We start from the raw sequence: 27,938 nt of genomic DNA on the forward strand, positions 1-27,938 counted from the left end.
GCCCAGAAGGAGGAAACATTTGTAATTTGACGTCTACCAGAAACGATACATAGGCTGAGGAAACGGGAGGCATGGACAATTACTAAAACCAAAATTAATTTCAGTTTTATTTGAACTTACAATTATTTAAACCAAATATACCCCAAGCATTTGATTTTGCATCAGGTAAAGGAATCATAAAAAACGATTACAAAGACTACAAAAAAGTTATCATACATACAAATCTCTATATGTGCACATTTTGCATACATAATAGTAGAACAATTGTGAAGGAGTTGTCTTGTTGGTGTAAAATTCATGCTTTAAGAATAAAATCTAACAGGAAAATGTTTGTCAGTTTACTACACTTTCCTTATGTAAACAATTTAAGTTCCAGAAGGAAAATGAGTGGATTTCGAGCATATTTCGAAACAGTGCAGGAATCTAAAATACCAACAATACATTGACTGTGGAATTACAAAAGGGTTATTTAAGATCACTTTGGTGCGGTATGTTGCAATCTCGGCAACATTGTAATCTTGTAATCTTTTTTTTATCACCTGGGGAAAACAGGATTTCATATAATTATACAATTAAGGAAAAATCCTAACATGTAGGCAGACATACAATGACATGCTTTATTCAGTTAAATAACTATTACTTTGCAAACAAACTTTCAGCATCAAGAAGGACCAGCTACACTATATGGGACAAAGTTAAATGACAAATAGTCACAAGGAAGGTCACTGTATTAGGGTTTAAAAAGAGAGCTTGTTTATGTTACTGTTCAGGTTTTTAAAAATACAACACACAATGTATCTCTAGAGCAACATCAATAGTCATATCATCCCATGGACCCAACCAGTGACCATCAAAATATTTCAACCTATAACAAGACCAATGTCTTACAATGAGGACCAGACTAATAGACATGGTGTATAAAGACTAGACTTTATATTAATGAATAATAATACACCTAAGCCTATACAAGTAACAAACTGGATTTCACATGTGCAGCACTTTTGGCATCCCATTTAACAACCTACTCTGAGTCATCATCTTAATCTTACAAATCCATTAACTAACATCAAGGCTTGCTCTCACTGAAAACAATTTATTGTTTCTAATTAGCTTAAAGTTAGCATAAAAGCAGACATAGCTTATCTTGACTCTTTTCTTTTTGTGTAACATTAGTTTTGTATTATTTGCTATGCATGGTTTTCACTTTGTTCATGAATTATAAAAATAACACATATAGAAGAGAGAGGAAAGAAGAATGGATGTACTTTGCTCTGATCAAATGTGAATGCTCGATGAAAAATTACTTAGAACTGACTACACCAATGTTCACCCATTGTAATGTAAAAATCATTTACTGTTTCTACAAGCTGAGTGATTGTAATGCAGCAACAAAGATAATTCATTGTTCATTTAAAAAATGTCTGTAAATGCAAATTTAAAAGGCTTTAAAGGTAAGCGTTGACTCCAAGTTGTTTTGAAAGAGAAACAATTGTGAATGGTACAACATGAATGTCAAATGTGAAACCATTAAATATTGTCATCATTAAGATGACGTCAGCAGGAAAAGTAAAAAGTAAACCCAAAACCATATTGTACTAATTGTATTAACAGAATCATTTGCATAATTAAACTCCTATAAATCATTTAATACATTTAACAGTCAATAAAACCTTTGTAAATGTCAAGATAATGTGATAACATTGTTTATTTTTGAAATGATGACGTTAGGCCCACTGCTTGTGTTTCATTGAAAGTGGTTATTTGGTTATAAAAACAATTAAAGCATTTCCTGTAAAATCACTATAATGTAGTCTTTTGATGGTTGAGATGAACATAAAAATAAGAGGCACAATTATTAACATGTGAAAATCTGGATTATTTCTAAAAGAATTTTTTTAATATTTACATTCAAGCTGTCCTCTAATAATGTATCAGAAAAGACATAATTTTTTATTGTGTCAAAATTCATTAAGTTTCCTATCCTATTTTTTGTTAGGAACTCCTCCTCTTGGAGTTAACAAATGTCATCAGCATAAAAGATATAAAAATACAAATTGGGTTTCTTTTCCAAAAGTACCTGAACTCACTCCTACATTTTTCATTAGCATCCTAGACCTCTACCCTGTGCCAGCCAAAGGCACTAAATTATAAGCGCAGTTCATGTATACCATATATTTCACTTTGCTTTACTTTTTCCAGATTCCATTTTGTATAAAATGGGAACACAGAACAATTCTGGGTACCCATTCAACAGGACGGTGTGGGGCTTGGTGTTTGGGTCTGTGGTGGTAAGTTGCCTTGAGTCCTGTGCACACATTAATGCGTCTCTGGCAGTGTTGGGGTTGGCACAGGATCAGGCACTAAGGCCTGCTCTCCAGTAGTATTCGATGGATCTCCTGGAAAGATGGTCTCTCTTTGGCATTCCTGTGCCAGCAACTCAACATGAGCTTGTAGATAGGGTCAGGACACAAGGCCGGCTGTGGCAAGTAGATCTGGAGATGAGAGTTTGCTCGTAAGTGCCAGACATTATGTTAAGTCCTTAAGTTTAAGTCCTTATAATTAACAGTTGACAGACTGTATATATTTATGTGTGAATTTTTCTCCCAAAATCAGATATATGAATGTATGGATGGATGTATGAATGAATATATATAGGACTAGATGGAAATTCTTTTGTTATAGCAGCAGCATATGTAGAGTAATAGTAAGAAATAATAAAAATAAACATATTTCAGGACAAACTGTAATATTAACAGAGTATAGAATAAGTATGGCTTACTTATACACAAGTCTCCTGAGTAATGTAAAATAACAGTGCACTGGTTCTAACCACAGAAAATATGAATGATAAGTTTAATAAATGTTGCAAATGGTGCAATAATAAATAGATAAATGATTATGTAAAGTTCAGCTTGTCTACCTGTCTCCTCTGGTCTCGGAAGAATTCCCCTGTGTTTTCAATGACCTGCTCATCTGACAGCTGAGAGTATGGCTGTTCCTTGCAGAAAGTCAATGTCTCCCAGAGAGTCACACCAAATGCCCACACATCACTGGCTGTGGTGAATTTACCCTGCCAATCACATATACATATGTAGGGTCCCATTTGACCACATTTTATCAGCAGTTACAGACTATTTAGGCCTACCCACAAAAGTTGAGGAAGATAGTTTAACCCTTTCACAATATGCTACAAGACGTGTGACTATATCTGTGTATCTATGTGTGTGCTTCTTAGAGAGAAACCATTACTGGTCAGTGCATATTAGTGTTTCACCAATAGTATGCTCTCCCAAGACATCCAGCGGATAGGCAGCACAGCTCGGCCTTGGATGCGGTAGTAATCTCCGCTGTACAGGTTCCTGCTCATGCCAAAGTCAGCGATCTTAATGGTGTAGTTCTTGCCAACAAGGCAGTTGCGGGTGGCGAGGTCTCGGTGCACAAATTTGAGTGAGGAGAGGTACTTCATGCCTGAGGCAATCTGGGTGGCCATGTGCTGCAGGTTACTGTAGCTAAAGAGTGATAGGTATCCAGCACCCACAAAAAGAAAATCAAGAAGCATCCCATTATGAGACGATACATGTTTAAGTGTAGAAAATAACAGTGACGTTCTGTGTTTCTACTGTAAAAGTTGCTACTGTGTTATTACTATTGGGTAGGATATATTCAACAGACAAAGCCATAGACAAGTCTATATATTGCACATATATTCTTACATAAACATATAGGAAGCACAACAGGTGGGGGTTGTGCAGTTGGGGTAAACAATAGTTAACAATTAGTCTATAAGTGGTGATTTTTCAAATTCTATCTAAGAGCTGAGTTTTGGTAAGTGGCCTTAGTTCACTGATAGCACACAATATTTCAAAGTCAAATTCCAGGTCTTGCTAAGATGTGAAATGCATTTAGTGGGTTTTTCTAATGAGATATATTCTGTTAGGAAATGCTGCCACTAAAACCTTGTGGTTTGTGCTTTGTTTTCCAATTTATAAGAAGGTTTTCTATGCTAGAGTTTTGTATTGGAGGCTATTAATATTGGAGTGTTTTTTAACCTTTTAAATGTGTTTGATCTACTATAGAGACATCTCCTACTAAACATAGAGAGGTCGACAGTGGACTGCTATAGTCCACTGAGATATGCCTGACTACAACATTCCAAAATTACCGCTGTGTAGGACTATAATGCATGAAATTAAGTGTCTAAGGTATCTTATGAATGCTGTGAATAATTGTAAGAGCACAGATCTAAGATCAGCACCTGAATTCACAAAGTACCTTTGAGTAGGAATACTGATTTCTATTTTTCTCCTAATTATTATGAAAATTGAAAGGCATACATTGATCTCATATCAGCATTTGTACTCAAAGAAGTTTGATAAATATGGGCCACTGTCAGTATTGTTCATAGGAGGAGGCCCAATACAGATGACTACCTGACTGTTGGTGCATTGCTGAGCAGAGCGATCATGCCCTCCGGCTCATGGCGAGACAGGAACTGGTTGAGGTCGCCGTTCTCCATGTATTCGGTGATCATACAAAGGGGATCTGAGCTCATGCACACTCCCAGTAGTCGGATAATGTTGGGATCTTTTAACCGTGACATGATCTTTATCTCTTTCAAAAAGTCATTCCTTGGAAAAGCAAGAATTGAGGAGCAGTGAGAGACTGTTTTAATAAAAAGAACAGTAATTCTGCATAAAAAACCACATCGTTTGTAGAATGCATTTTTCACATAGAAAAACTAACAGCACTGTAACGGGACTCCGGCCCATTCCATGTGGACAAACAGCAGAGCCGAACATTAGAGGGATAATGTGAACAATACATGGGGCTGAAAGACCTTTATTTTAATTACACTGCTATTATAGGGAACAAACCTGCCATTTGCTGGAGTTCTGTAAAGTTATTGTAACTGTCTTACATTGTTCAGGGTGGCCAACTGACTGTGTAGATAACTACTAGAGTTAATGTATGTGTGTAGATAACTACTAGAGTTAATGTATATGTGTAGATAACTACTAGAGTTAATGTATATGTGTAGATAACTACTAGAGTTAATGTATATAAGTAGATAACTACTAGAGTTAATGTATGTGTGTAGATACAGATATATTTATTATAATAAGGTAACGGGAGTTTGGGTTCAGCGGTTGTAAGGGGATGAGTCAAGATTCGTGCCCAGAATTGAAGGGGAGTTTTAGTTAGTTTTAGTTCAGTGGAGCAGGTAATTTTCCAGATAGAAAGGGGGAGGATAAAATTGTGATTAACGGCTCTGTGTTTGGATATGGGTATATTTTAATAAGATCATTTTTGGATAATGGGAAAATATTTTAAATGATAGACTTTGTTTTGAACCATAGTGGAGAGATATTATGATTTTAATAAATTAGGTATCTAGAATGGTTTGGTCTAAGGGGCAAAGATTAAATATAAGGAGTGGCGTGGGAATGCAAGAGACAGACACATTGATTGAATGCCATAATTGGGAGCACGTTAAGTTGCCTTATTTTGGGTTAATTTTTGTTGGCGTGGATGATTGGATTTATTTTTTTCCTTTGGGTTTTTTTTTGGGGGGGAATTAGAATTTTTCTCTGCTTATGGCATCATGCCCCTGTCACTGGACTTTTTGAGGAAAATAAATCTCCATCATTGGTATAATTACTTCGGGAATCACCCTCTGTTTGATCTCCCCCCGCTATCCTGTTTACAAAAACTAACAGCAAAAAATTCTAATTCAAGTCTTGTATAGTAAATGCAAGATGGTAAATATAATAATAAATTGGAAATATTAATGATAAAGAAAAGTTTCTTTAAATGTTATTGGTAACTCTTGACACTGAGAATGTAAAATTGTTGTAAACCTCCATACCTGGCATTTTTATTAGCATCAGCTCGCAGCATTTTCACAGCCACAAGAACTGTTTGTTTATCACTGATGTCAAAAGAGAAGTCCTCATCCATGAAGTCCTCCATGTCTTCTGCCTCACAAAGATGCACCTGTAGCACAGCCAGTAATGACAGTCTTTAATCTTGAAGGCATTTTTCTTCATCCTCATCTAATAATAGCATCACCAAAAGCCACATGGCTTTTCACTAAACACACTGAACACAATAATGTTTTATTATATTTTTTATAAGCTAATTTGCTTGTATTTACTGACAAATGTAAAAATTTTGAAAAATGTTTTTAAAGGTGATGCTAGTGACATATGTTTTAAAACCATAATAGACAGAACATTGGTAGCATAAATATCTTGAAAAATTTCAGTTTCTAGAACTGACCTCTCCAAATTGCCCTTCACCCAACTTCTCTTTGAAGGTCAGCAGTTTCCGTGGAAACTCCTCTACTGCAACATCCTTGCCTGACAACAGGTCCATGGTGAGGGCTGGTACGGCGTATGTGTTGCCTCCCGTTACTCCTTGCAAGTTGACGATGTCAGCCTCAGCGTAATGTGGCACGCCCTCCTGGGCACTGGCTTGAGGGGACTTGGCGGCTGTCAATGCTGCAATAGGAATTACTTCATTATTTTATAAGACAACTAATAAAAAAACATAATTTAATCTCAAGATTCTTCAAATGTAATTCTTACACTACCAGTGCAGGACTCACCAGTGTCCTCTGACAGCTGGGAGAACTCGGGCAGCTTGCGGACTAGACGGGATGGTTCCTGGTAGTCTGGGCCCAGGGGAAATATGCGCTCGTAGGTGGAGTTGGACTCCTGCTCACTGGGTGCTGAGGAGGGGTGGTTGTTGTTGGTATAAGTGAAGGCCTCGCTCTGTATTGACAGACTAGCAGTAAGTTCATCGTCCAGCATCCGTCGAGATACCTGGAATAAAGGAGGCTCAGTGAAGGAATCCCACAGGACAGAAAATGTGTGAAAGAGCACGCCTACTCATTCCATGACATTCAGCCATGACAACACAGAGGTAAATTAGAGATACATACACTAAGAATTTATGCAGTGTTTTTTTCAGACCCTTCATAGTGTATTTTGTCATCATCAGCATGATAATATATTAATGCTGCAGTAAGCAATTTTTTTCCTGACAGATTTAGCAAGTTAAGAAGAAATTTCTCCCTTAAGTCCCATACTCACCATTCAAACATTTCTCCAAAGCCCCTCGCTCTAAAAATATGCATGTTGAAAACTATATATAGAGTTTTCCAGGTTGGTCTATATAACTAGACCATGTTGAAATGTTTTGACAGTCACCCAGGCTGCTACTTTAGTGATATCTCACAGGATGTAAAAACAGTCCAGCTAAAGTGCTCTTAAAATAAATCATTTAAATCATTTCTAATAATAAGCCCTTCAAGGACTTGCAAGTTGACAATGTCTGACTCAGCGTAATGGGGTACGTTGTCCTGGGCTTTGACTTTTATCTGCTCTGTGTACTCAGTGGTAGTATACACAACAGATAAAACATTTTTTTGATTCCCAGGGAGCTAACATGCTGTCAGACTGATAAATATAAGTGTAAGCGACTCTGGATAAGAGCATCTGTTAAATACTGAAAATGTTAATGAAAATGTAAATGTTAGGTCAGAACGATCTATTCTGAGACTTTATTTGGTGAAAACCAGATTTAAAGAATGTACAAAAACACTTTTGTGATAAAGTAACATATTATCAGTATTGAAGAACTGCACAATTCAGATGAACTACATCATGTAAAACATGAATAATTACACAGCAGAGCTCTGACCTTTTCCAACATCTTCTGCCAGACTTGTCTCCAGAGTATGATGACAATGATGGCAACAAGGATGAAGATAATGGCTACCAAACAACCAATCAGAATTCGGGTGTTGCTGTCATCTACTTTGTGAATAGGGTTATCCCCTAAAGAGGGGATACAAAGGGAAAGAATCTTCTGAGTGAGTGGGCTCAAAGTTTAGGAGAAATTTAGTGAGTCACAAATCTGTCAAAAGTCATATAGTCTCTTAGAACAAAGCCACTCACACCTCAGTGGAGCAGAAAGTATGGGTTTGAGTACCGACCTGGCTGAGTGCTTGTTGGCAGTCCAGTCTTTGGAGGAGAAAGAGTTGTGTTGTACATTGCCGTATCTAAAACAGCAGGTAGAGGACATTAGACTGACACATTTGGGAATTCTGTAAGTCAAAATAACAAATAAATGTCTAGCAATGTCCAGCTCTTTCTTTATTTTCACTGAAATCAAAGAAAAAGCTTCAGAAGAAATCAAAGGATTACCTTTAGCGCTGACTTCTGTGATTACAGTGACAAAGTAATCAATTCTGCAGTTACCTGCCCACAGCTGGACTTCAGTTTGGTAGTGATGATCATTACCAAGCTCACCTGACTGGAAGGTGATCTCACTGAACATCATCCAGATGTCAGAAAAGTGATACTGGCACTTGATGGCGCTGGCCATGTGGTTGTGGAAGGCAACTGTAACAAAGCGGGCGCTGGGGTTTACGTCATCCATCACAGGGCTGAAAGACACAGGTGTAGGCTCCCAGTCGGACTCTGAGCGGAAGTAGCATACAACCTTCTGGAAGACCTTCACCCTCCGAGAGAACATGTTGTTGCAGTGAACCTAAAACAGGCAGGTAATGGCAGAAGGAGAGAAAGACAGATGCAGGAAGGGCTTGCGACATCTTCAGAATAAAACTTCTTCAAGATGTATCTTGCTAAGAGAGTGGCAAATTCCTATTCTGAAAGGCCACAGCGTTGCCTAGTTAAATTAAATGATACTAATGATCTAAATGTAGCTGATGTTTCATTTAGATTTAATGTAAGGCATTCATATGTAAAGGATCATGTGTGATCATGAGTTCATATGTTGGTTATATTAAAACATATATTATCTGTTATTTTATCTAATAATAGAAAACTGATTATTTTAGCCAACTATCTTATTATGGTCACTTTCATTTGCAGAAAAGCAGTAAAGTATATGCTCTCTTTCACAAATTTATAACATTGCATTTGACACATTTGCATTTGATTTTAAACATAGAGAGTTTACACATTTTTATGTGTAATTTATAAGACATGTGTGATACAGTTTGTATGAGCAGAGAGTCCTTATTCCATAGGTTTTAAATGGTCAGGATTGGAGTTCACATTCTTTAGTTTCCTGGTGACAGTAATGCCTGGATAAATAGTGTCATGATGACGGAATCAGCGAAGTCATATGGGAAAGGGGAGAGCTGATGAGTTTAATAATGTGATAAATGAGAAAATAAAACCTAGCAGCACAGGACTGGTTTGCTTGCTCAAAACAAAACTTTCTTTTAAATTAAAAAGTAAAACATTTGTTAGAACTAGTCATAAACAGATGATACAAGCAAATATTTTCTGTAATATGAAAGAGAGCCATTCAGCATGAAGCTAGTAAAAAGCAAAAGCTTGTCATGTTAGCAACACTAAAACATGGAAAGATGGGACAGGGCCCCACTGTGAAAAACTACCTTCATGGTGGTGAAATTGCGGGTGCGGTCAAACTCAAACATGATTTCTACGTATCCACTGGGGAAGCTCTCATTGGTCCATCCAACATAGTCATAGCCAGGCCACACATTGTAGACATGGCTGAGGGTGAAATCGTCCAGACCACACATACCATCTGTCAACTGTCCAAGCCCTTCTGTCATACTGAAGAGAGAGAGATGGTGTGAGAACTTATATTAGGATATACAATTATTCTATTGTCATATTAACCAACAATTTGTAACACATTTGGAAACTTTTGCAAATCAGTCTTAGCACAGAAGTTACATACAATATTGGTCTAGCTATATTATTAAATTTAGCACAAAAAAAAAATCCTACCATTACACCACTAGGTGGTAGCGATGTTTTTTTTTTGTTTGTTTTTTTACACTAAGGCCTTTGCCAATACTCAAACTGGGGTTTTGTTTAGCAGTTTAATGACTGTGAGATTGTGGGTTGTTCATGGTAATATTCTACACAAACACACACACACACACACACACACACACACACACACACACACACACACACACACACACACACACACACACACACACACACGCACACTGCCATGGAAGCATTGTTCAGGAAGGCATGAGTCAAATCCTTCCATGAACATTGAAACCACCCTCTCATCTCTGTATGTTGTAAGAGTCATGACAACCGGGTACAATAACATTGTGACTCTGCTCCATCTTCATCTTAACTGATTTTGGACCTGATTCCTTTGTCCCAGGGTTTTAGTAAACCATGCAGATCTAATAATCCATGGAATCAGCTGAGAACTACGAACTAAGACCTAAGAACTTTATATATATAGGCATATTAACATCTATTTTTGGCATTGACAATCTGTGTCATATATAGGATCTTAAAACAGGCAAGCAGTTCCCTCTGTTACTGTAATCACTAATTCACTAAGATCAAGACAATAGTCTGGTATTTGGTTTGAACTGCACTGAGAAGGAAGACAAGTTAGATTATTCCTCCCTGACTCCTTAGTTTCTTTTCAGGCACATACAGAGACTACTGACCTGTAACTCATTGCACCATCATAGACAGAGTCGTTGAGGTAAATGTTCTGACCGTAGAGGATCATCTGTTGGCCTAGTGGGACGTTGTATGATACCAGCCCATCTGGAAACAGAACAATACTGTAAACCTATTAATAATGATTTGAATAGGTGAACTGCATAGGAGAGTCGCTCTAATACTTCTGTCCAACAAGCTGCTATCATAGGAAAGGGGTTAAAGGGGGGGGGGGGGGGGAATACCTCCTTGGCTGTTAGCTTTGGGAGTTATATATCAAATTATCAGAAGGGGAAAAAGAAAGCCACATCTGTCTTGATAAGAGACTTCATTGAAAGAACCTGAACAATTATTGCTTGGTATGAAGGTCAACTTAATTTATAGCAGACAGTAAGATCAAAGTTTCGGGGAAAAATTTAAACTCTATCACTGTCACTACAGAGCCTTCAGCTACAGCAAACAGTTGAAAGGACACACTACTAGTGGCAATGCCACTGTTTCAACCCATCTCTAGCTGTCTGAGGTCTTTAACAGGTGTGAGTCTTCATGAGCTGTGTAAACCCAGCAGGGGCCTTAAAGAGCCCTGCATGTGCAGGGTCATGGGTGTGACTAAGACATGGTTCTCAAGCCAAACAAACAACCCTGCCTTTACGTTCTTAATGATTAAGCTGTGTGAGTCATGTGTCCACTACCTTCCAGGAGGACCAATGAAATCACAGCTGGTGGTCAGCATACAAAAAAGGCAGATGATACAGCTTTCTTATAGCATAAAGGCCATTGGATCATCTCTTTTATTGTTAAAGGGCAGTTGGGGCATCTTTCTAATTGCATCACAACTGACCAAAGAGTAAAAGTGCATCTGCATGACTGATACAGTAATGATCAAGTCCTTCTCAGTCTGATAAAGCAAATGAAGAAAATGTAAAGGAAGAGTGCACTATGGCTTGGATGGAGGGCCACAGGCGTGCGTACCGAGCCACTCGCAGCCGTACAGCTCCACACGCATGCACACGTTCATTGAATGGTCCATGACGGGCATGAAGCGCACAAAGCGGGCAACGATGGGCGGCTCAAGGTCCTTCAGCTCGATGTCATAGGCATTCCTGTTCCCCTCAATCACCTTCAAAACAAGCAACCATCACAGTCACAGTGGTTCCACTGAACATGCTGCACAGTGTATGCTCAACATTGATCTACTACAATAACCCATAAATCACTACAGAAACAATTTTACAGTGTGTAAGTAAAAGAGATGTAGCTTAGAGAACGAGACGGATCTAGAATGTGCACTTGCTCTGGGTGTACAGTAGGGGGAGCTGTCTTTGGCACGTGCCTGCTTTCTCTGCCGGCTGCGCCAAGAGATCCAGCGACTGCCGTCGCGGCTGTACTTGATCTTGTAGGTCTGGGCAAACTCGTTGCCCATGCCGCCTGCGTGGCGCCCCTGCGTGCCCACCAGTGTGATGAAGTGCAGAGAGCGCAGGTCTATCTGCAGGAACTCCTTCATGTTCTCCGGCTCGCCAGTGATCTCGGGGCACCAAGCTCCGTCCCCCTCCTCGCAGTCCAGCCTGCAGCCGCACCACCCCACAACACAGAAAGCTACTTTCTCATACTGGGATCTGCATCCCTTGCCATTACCAGTACCATAAATGTACACAAACCTTTTAATTTTGGGATGTGGAGAATATTAATGGGACAGCTTAGCCTAAATGATACCAGTATTATCTGAGGCTTGGGTGGAGGGAAGGGGGTGCAGTCATAATTATATCATTCTGCTGAGGTTACCCACATTGAGCTTGATGTGGTCTTCCTCATGTTGAGAAAATCTGTACCGTATACACATGGACACACACACACACGTATGTATACATGTATACGTACGTGCAAGCACACATGTATGAGCAGACACACACACACACACACACACACACACACACACACACACTATATATATATATATATATATATATATATATTTCCCATATATATTTTACCTGCCATATTTTGCTGCTGTTGAATCAGACCACTGACTTGAAGCGGAAATGTCTTCATCCAAAATCTGTCCTCCAGACATCCCTAGAGGGGATCGACACACGCCTGTAGGAAACCCATGAGCCTATTAATATACTCTGTAAATCACACCCCATTATATCTGTCAAGTCTCCAAAGCACTCCGTTAAACTGAAAAGCATCACTGGCACTCATAATTTCCTATAACCTAGAAAAAAATCTTCATATAAATATTTCTAACCAGCTGATGCAGTAACAACAAACATATAAGGCAGGACATAGCACTGGTGGAAAGCCGTAGGCGTAGTTTGAGGTGAAACTGAACAAAACCCTTTTCTCCCATCTCCATCTATGTGGTTACCCCGCATAAATTTAGTTGGGAACTATTTCATACTCTTTGGCGCAGACAATTAGCCCAATCACCGTATAACCTCATTTGGAGAGAAGTCCTGGCCAGAGCTTCAGTCAGCTCCTGTGTGGTCTCTGAATTTTTATTTTCCTTACAAGGAAATGTCGAAAATGGTCCTCCTGCCTTTTCTTCCACCATTTGTAGGGCTATTCTATAATGTAACTGTGCTAGCAAAGAGATTCCAGGGTGTGCTAACGGTTAACTTTTATGAGCTGGAAATAATGTTTCATTACACGTGGATGCTACTTGCTGTAAAAACAAATGATGGCAATTCTTTGATCAACACTATCACAGTACGCTGCACAGAAAGAGGAGGAGGGTTTCTACAGCTTTATGGTTAGTTTCCGTTTGTCTGGCCATGACTGTGTGTGGCAGCACTGCCGGATGACCCATTCAAATACAGCTCCAGCACGATGTGCTAGGGTAGACAAAACCCTACACTGCTCTCTCATGCTCTATCCTATTCTCTTATGCTTTGACAACATAGGACAGCATTAAGAATGTTTGGAGTACCAATGAAGTAAATGATTAAATAACTGAATTAAATGTAATTGTTGTGAATGCTATTTGGAGCTGAAAATTCAAATCTATTACATATTTGTGACCTCTTTGATACCCTGGGAGCTAGTGAAGTATGCTGTTAAATATTATTTTGCATCCATGTGTAATCAAACAGCACCAGACTGCAATCATGAGATCATATTACACAATGCACTGCTGGATAGAATAGCTTTGATGTTAAGTGTGTGTGTGTGTCTGTGTCTCTGTGGGTGTGTATTTGTGTGTTATGGACTTGATATTAAAAGTGTAGTCGGAAGTGTGCATGGCCTCTACTGCTCCGAATGGCCCCTCCAACTCAACAGCGAGCCTCTGTGCTCCTGCCAGCAACAGCAGAGAGAGTGCAGAAGGACCTTTTTGTCTTCCTTTTCTCTTTTTTTTCCGGCTCTCCTCCAAATGTTTGCTGAAAAGTCAAGATGGGGGAAACCTCAGAGGCTTGGTCTTGGCAGCGACAGGCTGATATGGTCCAAAATGGGCCGAATCCCCCAACAAAAACTTCTTCCAGATGTGACAGAGCCGCCTCCTGCTCTCCGCCCGACTCCACCACACCCCCTCCTCTCTGACGAACTCAATGGCCGTGCGCACAACCAGCAATGTGCACTGGTTCTGCATGGCCCTGCCTGACTGTCCTTGCTCCATGGATTGAAACAGATGGGTGTCAGTCTGTTGTTTGTTTTCATATGAGCAACAAACACAGAGAAAAAGAGAGAAGAAATCACAAGCATCCAGCACTTATTAAGGCACAGAAACAGAGACATGGATGGCAGGACTCTGAAGCCAGTGCCACAATATGTCCTTACAGTGACATTTTCCCAGCACACTTAAAGTAATCAGGCTCACCAGAGAGTTTAAGTACCCTCACTGATGCATGTGTTCACTATTGTCAAAGCTGTAGATTTTCTTACAAGGAATAACCAATCGTTACCATAAGAATTGTGCTTTAAAAATGCGAGGAAGTTATGAAAGGAAGAACGTCTATGCTAAGCCTGATAAGAGGTGTCTAAAAGGCATTTCCTGGGCTCTGTGCTGTAGCACACATGCTTGGATCCGTGTTTACACAGTTTGTGTTTTCTTGCCCTCTCTCTTTGATGCAAGGGAATAGGGAAGGGCAGTGGTAGCATTTAGCTACCAAAGCTAAAAATATCCCACACTCGAGAAAGGTGGAAAAATACAAATATTATCTGGAGAGAAGGAGGGCTTAGCCCGTCTGTTCTCTCTCTCTCTCTCTCTCTCTCTCTCTCTCTCTCTCTCTCTCTCTCTCTCTCTCTCTCTCTCTCTCTCTTCTCTCTCTGTGTATGTGTAGCTATGGAGGACTTGTGTAGCAGCTCATAGTTCCAAGTGTCCCCAACCCCCATCACTAAGCCAGCTTTTTCCATGCCCTGGCCTGTGAAAGGCTCATTTGTTCTACTATGCTTGCTAACTACTGGCTCCAATACATTGCACACACATTAACACAAATACACATGCACTCACACACAGACATACATGCATACATTGTGCTTGTCCCTGTCACCCATAACCAGTACACAAAATAGACAATAACAATAAAAAATGAGAAGTTGGATGATTATGTAAGTGATTATATAGTGATTATATCATTTCTCTTTACAGTATACAAGAAGTATAAAAATACAAAGTTGGAAAAGAGTAGTATGGTATAACTACAGTGCTTGGGAATTTTAAACAGGGGAAAGTTGGCACCAGAGTTCATCTCATAGCTACTAAATTCTGCAGTGCACTTTTCCTGCTGCTGGAAAAACCTTTCAGTTTAATTTCAGCAGAAATATGGTGGAGCAACTAGAGATTACGGCATGTTGAAATCTGCCTCATATCAGAAGTATGTTTAAAAAGTGTAAAAATGATGACAATTTACCATCATAGTGGAGAGCAGCAGATGAAGAATATCTACTCTTTTACAAATAGACAGTTATTGCTCCTCTGTCAGAGAACATGTGGGCGTCTGGCTATTCCTCTTTTACCCTCTGTAGTTGCAGCTCTAAGTGTGAGAAACACCCAGTGTACGTGGTTTACAAGTTTGGCAACAAGAATCTGGAAAACGCACAGAACCTCTGGAGAAATGAGAGAAAGAGAACCCAATTCAATATGCTTTCCTGTTGTCAAAATGTCTGGTATGCACTAGCCACAGACTCCAGCTTGATGGCTAAATTCTCTGCAAACAGTCATGCTTGACCTCTAGCTACATTCAATAATACACTCAAAACAAGGTTACAGCCTCTTATAGACCCCGGGAAAAATAGGGAAAGCCAGCAATGTATTTGACATGTTCACTGATGAAACCTGAACGCTCCCACCTCTGGGCTACTATGTCCTTATAAACACCAACATGAGCACTGTCTCCATTCTTGCTTGACTGTAACCTTTTAAACATCACAGCCAAACAACTTATTGTATTCAGTCAAGTTTGAATGATTCTGGGCTCTGACTACAGGATTCTGGGCTATAAATAAATAGGATAAAACAAAGAATAAAATCTATATGGTATAACCAAATAAGAAAGAAAATAACATTAACATCAATATACAAATTTTTATCTAATGAAAGCCCTGGTGAAAGTTGCAGCCTAAAGCCTGCATCCATGTGCAGAGCAGGGCTGAGTAAAATGGCTATGTCTGGCAGGTCAGGTGCTGATAGCTCTGGCAGCAGCTGCAATGGCCCCCAGCAGGAAAGGAGTGCAATGGGAGCCAGGGCATGGTTTTGTAATACAATTAGAGAACACAGTTGGAAAGGTATAGACTTTATGACTTTATGACACAGTGTCATAAAACCACAGAGAGTGGTGAGATATTTATTTTTTTGTCTGTTTTGTTTTTATCCCTGGGATAATTCTGGGATCTAGTGATAACAATCAAACAAGCCTGTTTTAAATATGATAAAGGAGTATGCCACTCAGCTATAAAAGAAACCACTAAAGCATACTAAAAATTCCATATTAAACTCCAACCTTCGTTTTTCTCTAAAACTACTCATATGTGCAGTAACGACCTCATCTACTCTATGAACTAACTTTTCTTCATATATTGTAACAGCACAGTGTGAATTTCATTATTCAGAAAACATTAAACAGAGAGACTTCCTTTTGTCTTTATCCTGTGTCCCAACTGTATTACTGCTTAACATGTGCTTGATTCTGGTTTCCTTGTAAAATATAATTGAACCTTACAGTGACATCACACTTTCCTCCCTGCAAACCACCCAAGCTGGTGAGAAATCGCTGCATCAGAAAGGTACAGATCAAAGCTGCACAAAAAGTTTCACATATAATCCAGAAAAGAAGTTCAGTTGCTTCAAAAACCCAAATAGGCTAAAATAGGCCAAATGGAATATCCTACTACACAGGGATCTGAAGTTCAAAGATACAGGCTATAGTACACCATATGTTAAGTAGCAAGTATCTTGCATAGTTGCTGGATTTATATGATCGATTAAATGATCAATAAAATATTAATTAAACGGTAAACCAACACAGTTAACTTGAAAAACATGCTAACTTATTATCTTGATGTTATTAACCCAAATAAAGTTGGAGTTTAATCCAAGCCTTACGTTTACATAGTGCTTTCCAGTAAATCACTTGGCTTCATTTCACTGTATATTATAAACAGGCAAAAAGAACACATCCGAGGAGCAAAAAGCTTATCTTACTTGGATTTACTTGGGATTTCACAGTCCCTGACAGGTAGAGGAGAAGGGGCAGTGGAAAAAGCATCTTCCAGAAGTGGTTCATCTCAAGCAGAGACCAGGCCTTCATTCCTTTGGAAGGAAGCATTAAGAACAAATGAGCTTTCAGGTAACACCATACATTGAAGGAAAAAGTATACTGGCACATCAGGAGCAATTCTATCTCATACTTTATTATTCCACCATATATTTGAAGGTTTTTTCAGTACAATGACATAAAGCCACCAAGTTGAAACAAATCTTAATATTAAGATTTGTTTATATATTAAACATCAATGAGAAGCTGAATAGTAAAGCAAACACTTGTTAACTGAAACCATCATTTTATTTGGGCTGATAAAGATACTATGATTGTTTGCAGAAGCTACTACAAGTTCGCTCCGAGTGAGTTGTGCTTCTCTAAACCAAAGAGTGGGCATTTGCTTCAAATGACACATTGAACTGACCTGAAAAATAATATTAGTGAAAGCCACCCTCAAGATGGCTAGATTTATTGAATTGATCAACTGAGTCATGGAATTATGATGGTTACAGAAAAGAGAGGAAACTTGTACTTAGGTGTAGGGATAAGATGTAGCTTTAAACAGCAATATACATAATTTAGTTCCAGCTAACTTTGTGCACCACTGAAAATGCTACTAGCAAAGTGCTGTTCAATTTTTATGCTGCGTGAGAAAGAGAGCTGCATTAGCAAAGAGAGCTCTTACGATAAAATAAAAAAAATCAAACCAAGCAGGAGAGATGAAGTGAGACACCTGATGGTGACTCTCAGCTGACCACTGCTCACTAGGCTAGGACAGGACTAGTAGCCATTTCATCAGCAGGTAACACGTCAACATGACACCTTGTCTCATTAAACAAACTACAGATGCATGCCACGGTGAATAACCAGTTTTCATATATTTGTTCTGTTTATCACAAGCCTTCATTTGATGATGTACAGTGATTCATGCTCCATTCAGGTGGTTTAAAGACAGATATATATGTCCCTAATCTATTTATGGCCTGAAAATGATTAGGGAACATACAAATGCCAAAGATATAGTACTATGCAAAGCTTACTGTGTCATAATAAAACTAGAGACAATGTCTCACAAAAAATAATAAAGATAATGCAAAACTCAATGTGATTTGTAGCCTTTTGAATTTTACAAAAATAGTAAATGGCCTTAAATGAATTCTATGTGACAAATAATCCATATTGACTGCCTGGCATAATGCCCTAATATATTATAGATATCTATTGAAGAATGTTTGCACAAAACCCAGTGGCATGTTCATGGATATTTTATTTAATTGTTGTGTAAAAACAGAATGGCTGAGGGACAACACAAATGTGGATCTCTGTTGGATAACTCAAGAGAGGTTTTTCCATGAAAAGTCTTCATCATCAGCCAAGCGCTACTTTCCTCACAGCACTGCGTGGGAGTGTGGCCCATAAAGGAACATGTTAAGACCAGACTGTTTTCTGCCCTTTCTATCTAGTTAAGACTCTTTTTTTTTCTTTCTATCTAGTCAAGACTCTTTTTCTTACAGAAAAGCCCTTTATCTTTTAAACAGGTTATATTTTGACCATTTCTTTCTAACAAATCTTTTTTGCTTTTTTCCTTTCACAAAGAAAATGGTTAAAAGCAGCTACAAATCTTTGTGTAATGATTTGGTTATAGAGAAAGAGAAGTGTATCACGTCACTTTATCCATGAGTATTTAAAGAGAGGAAACGCTAGCTTGTCCAGAGCCGTGGACTTGTAGTCATGCTTGGTTGGGAGGTCAAGGCTCAAACTATAAAGTTACCCTCCATAAACTCCAAACTCCATCTCACAGCTCCATATATGTCACTTTAGACTAATCTTATAATAAAGGTGCATTGTACTTCCAAGGACACCCTTAGCGCAGAGTTGCCTTGTGTGAGTCTAAAACCACCGCATGAACTCCCCACTAGAGGCCACACCACATGGTGAGAGTGGCAGCCATGACCTGGGTTATGAGGGTCCCTCAATTATAGCACAGCGCATACTGGGGTTACAACACAGTGGGGAGAGCATTCTTCAGTCTGCTATTCTAATAGCACTTCCCAGAACCACAGGAAGACATGATTTATTAACATAATCACTACATTCACCATCAAAAATATCCAAATTTTAAAGCAGCTTCAATCTTTTCATAGACATGCTTGAGGTAATTAAATACTACATACACTTCTCTATATAAAATTCAAATATAAACCAAAAGATGGATATTTGATAATTATTACACTTTTTGTATAGCAAGAAAATTAACAAATTAAAAAAATAAACAAATGTTCAGGCCTGTCTTAATGAATTAAATGTAGTGAATTAAATGTTTTGGTGCAATATTAAAGCAGTATACATTTATCAGAATATTCATTTACAGTAATATAAAAAATAGTGCCCGAAATCTACTGCACTGTGACTGGAATTCACATTCACCTCTGTTACAGTAAAGCCAAATAGCCATCTGTCTTTGCTATACCTGTTTCCATAGTAACAAAGGCAAAGGACTAACATAAAAAAAACCTCAACAGACAGTTTACAGTTACCAGTTACTTGACATTCTTACAGATGTAACCAACAGTATTCAAGAAAAAAAAAAGTATTTGGTTGGTTCATTTTGTAAATATAAGTTTGCTTTGTGTTACCAAATTATGTTCCTACACATGTGTGTATACATACAACAGAAATGACGCAATTGATGTTGACTCTTACAGGTGTTTTAAGTTAAGTGCAATATTTTTTATTCTCAGTGGTTGTGACTATCAGAAAGAATGTCCCAGTGAAGATGTTGGGCCTATTCATAATTTGACATTACATGATTGCCCAGGGGGACGGAATCCCTCTTTTCCAACTTTTTCAATGTGTTTCAGAAATGTCATAAACATGCTTATGCCTCTGTGGATATATATTTTTCAAAGGACCTCTGTCCTGAGTACTTCACTACAATGTTCTCTCTCTCTCTCTCTCTCTCTCTCTCTCTCTCTCTCTCTCTCTCTCTCTCTCTCTCTCTCTCTATATATATATATATATATATATATATATATATATATATATATATAAATTGTACTAGTCTGACAAGTAATGTTTCATGGAGTGATTTTACAAAATGGCAGATGGGACTGATTAAAGAACACAGCAAACTGGGCACATCAGGAGCTGTAATAAGAGACACTGCCTCCAAACCAGTAGGCAAAAGTGTCTGTGGTTAGTGCTGAATTAAGTTGTCATGAGCCCAGTTAGTTCAAGGTGAAAAACTAGTCAGCTTTTAGACAACTCTAGACCTTATGACACTTTAAACATATACCTAGACTTACAAACTGAATTGTTTGAGAAAGATTTCTATGCTTGCTAAAATATTTCTCCTCAAAATTGGAACTCCAACATTTTAATGCCTGCCTTTTGATGCTACTTCAAAGCATATCAAACAATAATGCAACACTGCTTTCACAACTTACTTTTCCTGTAACATTATAAAAATGACCTGTATAGATTCAACACCTTTTATGTACAGGCATTAAATTGCCTTCATTGCAGGGCTTAGCCTTCTCATCTTAGCTTTCTCCAAAGTATCCGTGTCTCTGACACAAACAGGCATTTTCTGTTATAAGGCCTAGAATATTGTTACTGAAAATATCATTGCTGAGATGCAAACAGGAAACATGCTGGGTGGAAACAATTTCAAAGAATTGCCTCTTTAACAAAACACCTCTGCAAGCATAGGACCTCTGGTATACTACAAGTAATTTCCCTTCTTACAAACTCGGTAACATAAATAAACTGGGATTTACCTGATCCCAAAACATAATACTGGCTCCAAAGAGCCACAAGAGGAGGAGAACAAGCTTCAGTCCTTTTGTGTGGGTGCTATCGTCAACACAGCTCTGAAACAACCATTAAAGCTATGACTGGTACAGCAAGTGTAGATCAGATAAAATAGTCTGATAATATGACATAGTATTTTGCTTTCCCCTGTATTAGCATACATAGCCATTGTTTAAGTGACGTGTTTTTGCACTGCGCATTTTATCGGGGCAATTTAGCAGAATAATGTCCTCCCGTTATTTACTTCTGCCTGTATGTGCAAATATATAAACCCACATCACTAATCCAACACAATCCCTAAGAAACTCATGACTGTGAATGAAAGCACATTTTTGCATCCAATTAGGGTGCCTGCTGAAAGCTTGGGGATAACAATGTTTGTTCTATTAAAATATATTAAAATCTGCTCTTCTAAAATTAATTCTTAATTAACGTTTTACTGACTCAAAGCAATCTCCTATGAGAATTGTAAGCATGAACAGCAGAACAGAGTGCTAAAAAGTGGAAAGACATGCATGTGCAAGTAGGACAAAGTTTAGAGAAGTGATGATCTCCCGTACTGGACAGATTTGTTGCCTGAGTTCCACAGTTTCGTCTGGATTCTCATATGCTCATCTCACCAGCAAGGTAAAGGGAGTCAGTTTGATTTGTAAATCTTGCCCATGAGCTGAGTGGTCTGAAGAGTGCCATTGTACAACTAAGACTTGCTTTGATCATTTGTACTGACAAAGCAATGTAACAGTCTGAAACACATGCAATTTTATTGGCATTCTTTGTTTTTGTAGTTTACTGATTAACATCTATTTTAACTTTTTTATTATGTAGATTGAGCAAGGCAGTTTTATTTTCTAGGAAAGCTTGTCAGTTTCCTAGCTATTTGCAAACTCCTCTTGTTGTTAGTCTTTGGGTTCACCTTGTTTGCACTGCTGAGAGACTCAAGTGCACAGAGTATTAATTATGAGTGATCAGGGAAAATGCTCAACAGTATCTTAAACAGTCAAAACCCACAGTTGAGGTGGGGAAGTCAGGATTTAGCTGTTCAGGTTTATCTCATTAATGGCTTGGTCATGGTTACCTAGTAATAATAGGGAACTGCATGACCAGCTGGGTAGAAGGTTTAGACTGGAGTTACCTTCTGACTCTAAAATTATAGGTGGCTTTCCAGTTTTAGGTGATTTGTCATTTATTTTATAAGAAACCTTTTAATAAAAGGGGGCTGGGTGAAAACATTACATTATTGACAATATAAATGTGTATACAATACATAATATTTTGTAAGTGAAAAAAATACTTTATCTAAAGCCTACAATTAACTCACAACATGGTTCAGTGTCAAAGATCTGTTTGCAATTAGTGGCCTTGGCTAGGAGATCTGGAGAATGAGGGCTCTCGTAGCACTGTAATTGGAATAAGTGACGTGAAAATGACAGTGAAGGGCTTCTCAAACAGCACCTCTTTAGGCATTTTTGTTTTGCTCTGGAGATTTTCACAGCTCATTTGAACTCATTCTAGATGACAAATGAATAATTTCTTGGTACAAAAGAAATAAACTGTAAGAGGTTTCATTATAGCCGTAAAATCAGTACTGGCTTTATCAATACTGTTGGTGAAACTGGTAGTTTCAGACAAGCGCACAGGCATTACATGATGGGGAGGAATGGCGCTAAACACTATTGCTTGTACAAGTCAACCTGCTTTTAGACTTTGTGAAACTGGCTGGGGACTGTGGTCATTACAATGATTAAAACACATGAAAGGACCTGGTTCTGTTGAAAGCAGAGTATATACAGTGCCAGTTCTGAGTGCACTGCTATAATAGCTTATTTATTAGGTAGTACTTGAGTTAGAACAGCCCTGAGCAATGTGCTTTATAGGGCCATCTACGTAGCACTGGAGTGAATGCCTCATACTTGAGATAATATTCAAACACCCAAAGATTTAAGCATGAAAAGAGCATGTGCTTTTCATTTGAAACCCTTTTCTTCTCCCCACTAAAGTAATGGACATTGCATTGTGGATATTTTATTTTTATGAGATTGCATGAGATCCAAATCAGTTGGCAGTTCTGCTAAAGTGGATCCAGGTGATGGCAAGAAAAACCAAATACCCATGAAATAACATGACTAATGTAAGCAGTCGGAGAAATCTGAAAATTTATAGCAGTCATACTAGGGTTATAGATTACTTTTTAGAAATATGTGTGGAATTGTTTGGTAGGAAATTGTTCCTTGTCTCCTGGTTATATTTCATAGCCAGCCACTAGATTATCTGATGAGATAAGCAATGTGTCAGGTACAACTCAATTTTTATATCAACAGCCACAGGCAAACTTCAAAGCTGTGAATTAAGTTGGCTTGAAAAAGCTAACTTACTGTTTTCTTATTTCTTCTTATTATTATTCTTCCACCCTAAATTTTGAACCAATTTTTTGACAGCTTTTTAAATAGAACCATAAAACTTTAGAGAAACCTCAGTCTTATACCTGAATTTTTAGCCTTTTTCATCCCTCCTCACCCCATCTTCCTGTAGGAATCCACTGATTTTGTAACTCCTTCAGCTGTAAAGATAGAACAACTAAATTAACTGTACTGATTGAACTACTAGGCCCAGTCACCATATGGCACTTCATACTGATGACACTCATCTATTCACCCTTTCTATCCTTTCATTCATCCTTCCTTTCATTCATCTTTTCATAGGAATCAACTGATTTTATAACTTCCTTAATTTTCAAGTTATAGCCATCAAACTTGGTGAAAGGACTCAACCGCTGACCTCAAGCGCCAAAGTGCCACTTGTCTGTCAACCTCTTCTATTCTTTCATTCATCCCTCCATCCTACCATAGGAAACCATTGATTTTGTAACTCCTTCAGGTGTAAAGATAGATACTATACTGATTTACAGTTAACATAACAATGTTACAACAGGGTTTGGCAAGCCAACTTAAAGTTGGTTCACAAACTTTACTTTCTAGTTTCATATTATAATTTGATGAAAAATTTGTATTATATGCTATAATTGAAACAGGAGATTAATTACAATCCAGCTGGTTGGTAAAAATAATACTTCAGACTCTGTGAGTTGTGGCTTGAATGGAATAATTCCCTATGGAAATGCAAGTGGTTGTGCCTTTGCACCTGCAGAAACCAGACCTAACTGCAAGACCGATTCTCCTTTTAGTTGTCAGAAGGATTTTAAACCCATCAACATTGCCTTGTGGAAAAACTGGCCCTTGCCAAGAAACTCTGTCCCATTTCCTTTTATAAAAACAATACTGGCTTCACACAGTGCTGCTTAAATGATGTGTGACTGAGACATGGTGAAAGCTGTCAATGCCTGCTAATTACATCTTCAATACACAGTCTTAAAGAGCACAGTTCAGAACCTAAACAGCAACTTTCAGTTGGCTAGATGACATTTATTTATAAAGCTATACCTAGTATATAGGTCTTCAGTACATTAAATAAACTACTTCAAACCTAGAAGTTAAAGGAGTATCAGTTACTGTATGGTTAACATTCATGGAGGTTAAAGGAGTATCAGTTACTGTACTTTTGTAACCTACAAAAGTCACTGTTGCTAATTATATATTTAACAAACTAAAGTATTTGAATTACAAATAGGTGCACATATGTATCTGCAATATCTCAGGAAATGTCATCTAATTTTCATGATAACATGAAGGTCATGTATGCAGTGAATTTCATAGTATACTACAGTGCCATTAGTCAGAGAGAAAGACAAGCGTGGAAGATGAAGCTCTGTTGAAGAACTCTGCAGGAGAGACATAGTGCGAGGAAGGCATGTAGTATGCAGCAGTTCAGATGAAAGCACGGACAAGGATAACTAGGCACTAGACTAGGATCAGTTCAAATATATGTGTGGATGTGCAAAACGCTCTGCTGCTGGTGTGCTGAAGATAAGCTTGTCCAAAACAGGAGGGGTGTATAGAGCGTTTGTGGGATAAAAATTGTAATATTTTCTCCAGCGATGTATTCAACATGTTGCTATTTATATATACCAAACAATTTGTTGTTAAGACATGGTATACAGCACTGCATTCAACTGCATTAAAACAAAATGATTTTATCAGATGGTGAGTAGCAACGTAAGTCTAGAGAACTGGGTGCCTGGCTGTTTTGAATCTCAAATCCAAATTACACACCAAACTGGAGTATATCATTATGTCTGACTTCCTGCCAGTCACTCCTTACTGAACTCTCATCTAGGAGGGCTGCAGCAGACATGTCCATGATCCCAGATGATAACATCTTGCAAATCTGTTGCCACCCTTCAGAGGGATATAGCTGAGGATCTTCCCAGACTGACTTCAAGTGTTGGAAGGCCATCTTCCCAAATCAAATGAGTGCCAGACATTGTAAGAATTTATTAATTTGGCTACAATAGAAGTGAAATTCTGCATCTTAAAATGTATAGTTAGCATCAGTTTAAGGAATTCACAAACTTATTGTGCATAGCTGTGATTACCTGAAAAATATGTAAAGGTCTCACAGAGAGCACCCTTGGCTATTCCCACCAGTACGTTTGTGAGCCGAATGGTGGTATGCCATCACACCCTCCTCTACCCGGTGTTCACTTTTTGCTATAGTGGATCTTTTACACATAGCACAAAGATGCTAGAACAACTCTTTGTTTGCATCTATTGTTTTTGACTCTCAGATCTCAAATTTTTACATATTCTTTTAGGGTCATGGACTAAGAACTAAATTGTAATGCCAATAGTCAATCACCATGGGATTATTTTTAGGTTTAGGCCTAATCTGACTTTGGGAAACTGGTCATTAGATTAATATTAATATGAATATTAATTGAAGATTTACTGTATTCATTAAAAGGAATTTAAAATGTTATACATTAATAATGATAACTAAGTAAATGTGCTTTTAAAATAAAAGTTAGGATGTTTAACATAACTTTGAAAGAAAACAAATTTGATTGCAAATGGTCTTAATGTCTTTCTTTGTGAACTTGTCAGAAATGTGTAATGGCAATGATACAAAATCCAATTTCTCTACTCAATTTATTACTGTGAACCTGCAATGAACATTAGGTTTCTTAAGACATCTATCAAATCTTTAATATTATTACTGTAATTAACAATAATCTGAAGAACGGTCCAAGAGGAGTGCAAAAAAAGCAAATATGAGACATATTTCCTTTGTTTTGACAGTGATTTGCTAAAAACAAATAACTATCTAGAGGAAACCATCCATCTTCATAACCAATAACCAACAACATGCAGTCTACTATACTATATAAAGTTTAATAGGGAAGTGGCTTCCTAAACTGATATTCTGCTCAACACAGTTGGGTTTGCACTGGTTCTGAGTATGTACAATACATCTTCACACCAGTTACACTGGTTCCAAGCAAAAAATAAATTTTTGTAATCAATAATCAAAAACATGCTCTCCACTATGCTATATAAATTTTAGTAAGGAAATTGCAAATGGCTTCCTAATTTTATAATCTATTCAGCACAGCTGGGTTTTCACCGGTTCTGAGTGTAGTGTGGGTCAAGCATCCGTTTGCTCTGTTATCCACTATTTTAGCCTGCCATGCAAACAGTAGCTCTTCCAGAGAAATTGTTAAGCACAAAGAAAAGATCTAGCCTACATGTAAAATAATGTATAAGCAATATATAAATTCTAATAAACAAAGAAACAAAAATAATTCATCACTATTCACTATTCATTACATGCAAGTGATAGCCAAATCTTCAGCAATAATAATAAGGCATTCAACTGTTCTCAAGAAAATCAAACTTACTGAATGAATTTTGCTTTTTCAAACCATTTATCCAGTACTGTCTTAATTCCAACCAGCAAAACTGAACAAAAGTAAAATCCAACCTGGACCTTTCTCTCTATACTCTCTCAGATCTCATATCCACGCACACTGAGTTGATGGAAGACAACTGTAGAAGAGGGGGAAAAAGGCAAGTGAAGAGAGTGAGAGAGAGAGCGAGAGAGAGAGAGAGAGAGAGAGAGAGAGCAAAAGAGAGAATGAGAGCAAGAGAAAGAGAAAGAGGGAGAGAGGAGAAAGAAAGAGCAAGACAAGAGTGAAAGAAAGAGAGAGAGAGAGAGAGAGAGAGAGAGAGAGAGAGAGAGAGAGAGAGAGAGAGAGAACTAACATTCTGAGGATTCTTGGGTACATGCCAAAGTCCCAGAATTCCTCATGCCATACAGAAGGTTTCAATTAAGTCAGGCTCCAGTGACCAATCGAAGATGTTTTTTCTTGAAATATTTTGACAGCCTAAGGGAATACTGAAAAAAAAGCATAATTCATAGCAAAAGTTATTTATGGAGACTGCTGAGAATTTTAGTGCAATTCTGTGTGTGTCAGCTCTTGGACACTATAGTTGTGTATGATCACTACAGTCCCTTTTATCCTGTGTTCCGCAGTATTGAAACAAAAGACAGATTCATTGCAAGCAAGCATGGCAAAAAACAAAACAAAACAAAACAAAAAAAAAACAGCAAAAACACTTACTTTAGGGAAGTTCATCTTTCGAGGCTGAATAAAACAAAACCAGCTATTATTTACTATTATCACTAAAGATCTCAAATCCCTCTCTATTCAGTATAATTACCCTTAATTAAGTTCCCATTGTATACAATTTAAATTACCCTTAAATTATTCTTGATTAAATAATGAAAGTAATAGGAATTAAACAACACTTTCCTGACCATTTTTTCCTGACCATGGATAATACTAGCCAGTGACCCAGAAGTCACAAGCTCAGCACACACCACTTGAACTGCACATTCAGGGTGTATATCAGATGTTTCCACTAAAGGATTAAATGGAAAAAACTCCAGAAGATCCATGATGGTCCACTCCACCCAGAAGAAAATTTGTATCAGTTGCATGTTTAACGGTAATATAAGACTGTTATAATAAAATATAATAATAATAATAATA

The 27,938-nt window shown here is 38.0% G+C and overlaps 1 protein-coding gene across 3 annotated transcripts; it reads right to left on the reverse strand.

The window, feature by feature from the left end:
• Window positions 1-83: 83 nt before the first annotated feature.
• On the reverse strand, window positions 84-27,070 carry ddr2a (discoidin domain receptor tyrosine kinase 2a). Of its 3 annotated transcripts, none has more exons than XM_081718217.1 (17): window positions 26,784-27,070; window positions 17,122-17,229; window positions 12,476-12,557; window positions 11,818-12,049; window positions 11,457-11,604; window positions 10,490-10,592; window positions 9,434-9,617; window positions 8,316-8,556; window positions 8,000-8,065; window positions 7,705-7,841; window positions 6,608-6,824; window positions 6,280-6,500; window positions 5,867-5,994; window positions 4,431-4,628; window positions 3,275-3,509; window positions 2,921-3,070; window positions 84-2,492 (listed from the first exon to the last, which is right to left on the reverse strand). In XM_081718217.1, the coding sequence occupies exons 2-17, from the start codon at window positions 17,225-17,227 to the stop codon at window positions 2,361-2,363; spliced, it is 2,580 nt and encodes an 859-aa protein (XP_081574343.1). In that variant the 5' UTR covers window positions 17,228-17,229; window positions 26,784-27,070; the 3' UTR covers window positions 84-2,360. The 3 variants fall into 3 exon arrangements, with proteins under 3 accessions (XP_081574343.1, XP_026854673.2, XP_026854672.2); XM_026998872.3 differs by having other exon boundaries at window positions 7,705-7,817; window positions 12,476-12,578; XM_026998871.3 differs by having other exon boundaries at window positions 12,476-12,578.
• Between the last annotated feature and the right edge of the window lie 868 nt (window positions 27,071-27,938).

The sequence above is a fragment of the Electrophorus electricus genome, chromosome 7 (assembly GCF_041902795.1).
Source record: "Electrophorus electricus isolate QZ-2024a chromosome 7, ASM4190279v1, whole genome shotgun sequence".
In the NCBI taxonomy this organism is placed as follows: domain Eukaryota; kingdom Metazoa; phylum Chordata; class Actinopteri; order Gymnotiformes; family Gymnotidae; genus Electrophorus; species Electrophorus electricus.

Bases quoted from the DNA above. Each gene is read 5' to 3' on its own strand.
- ddr2a (XM_026998871.3), bottom strand. From the start codon at position 17,227: ATGAAGGCCTGGTCTCTGCTTGAGATGAACCACTTCTGGAAGATGCTT. The intron at 11,605-11,817 runs GCACGTGCCAAA...CTTGTTTTGAAG, and splicing joins GCAGCCGGCAGAGAAAGCAG to GTGATTGAGGGGAACAGGAA. The intron at 6,825-7,704 runs GTCAGAGCTCTG...CCTTTATTCCAG, and splicing joins GGCAGAAGATGTTGGAAAAG to GTATCTCGACGGATGCTGGA.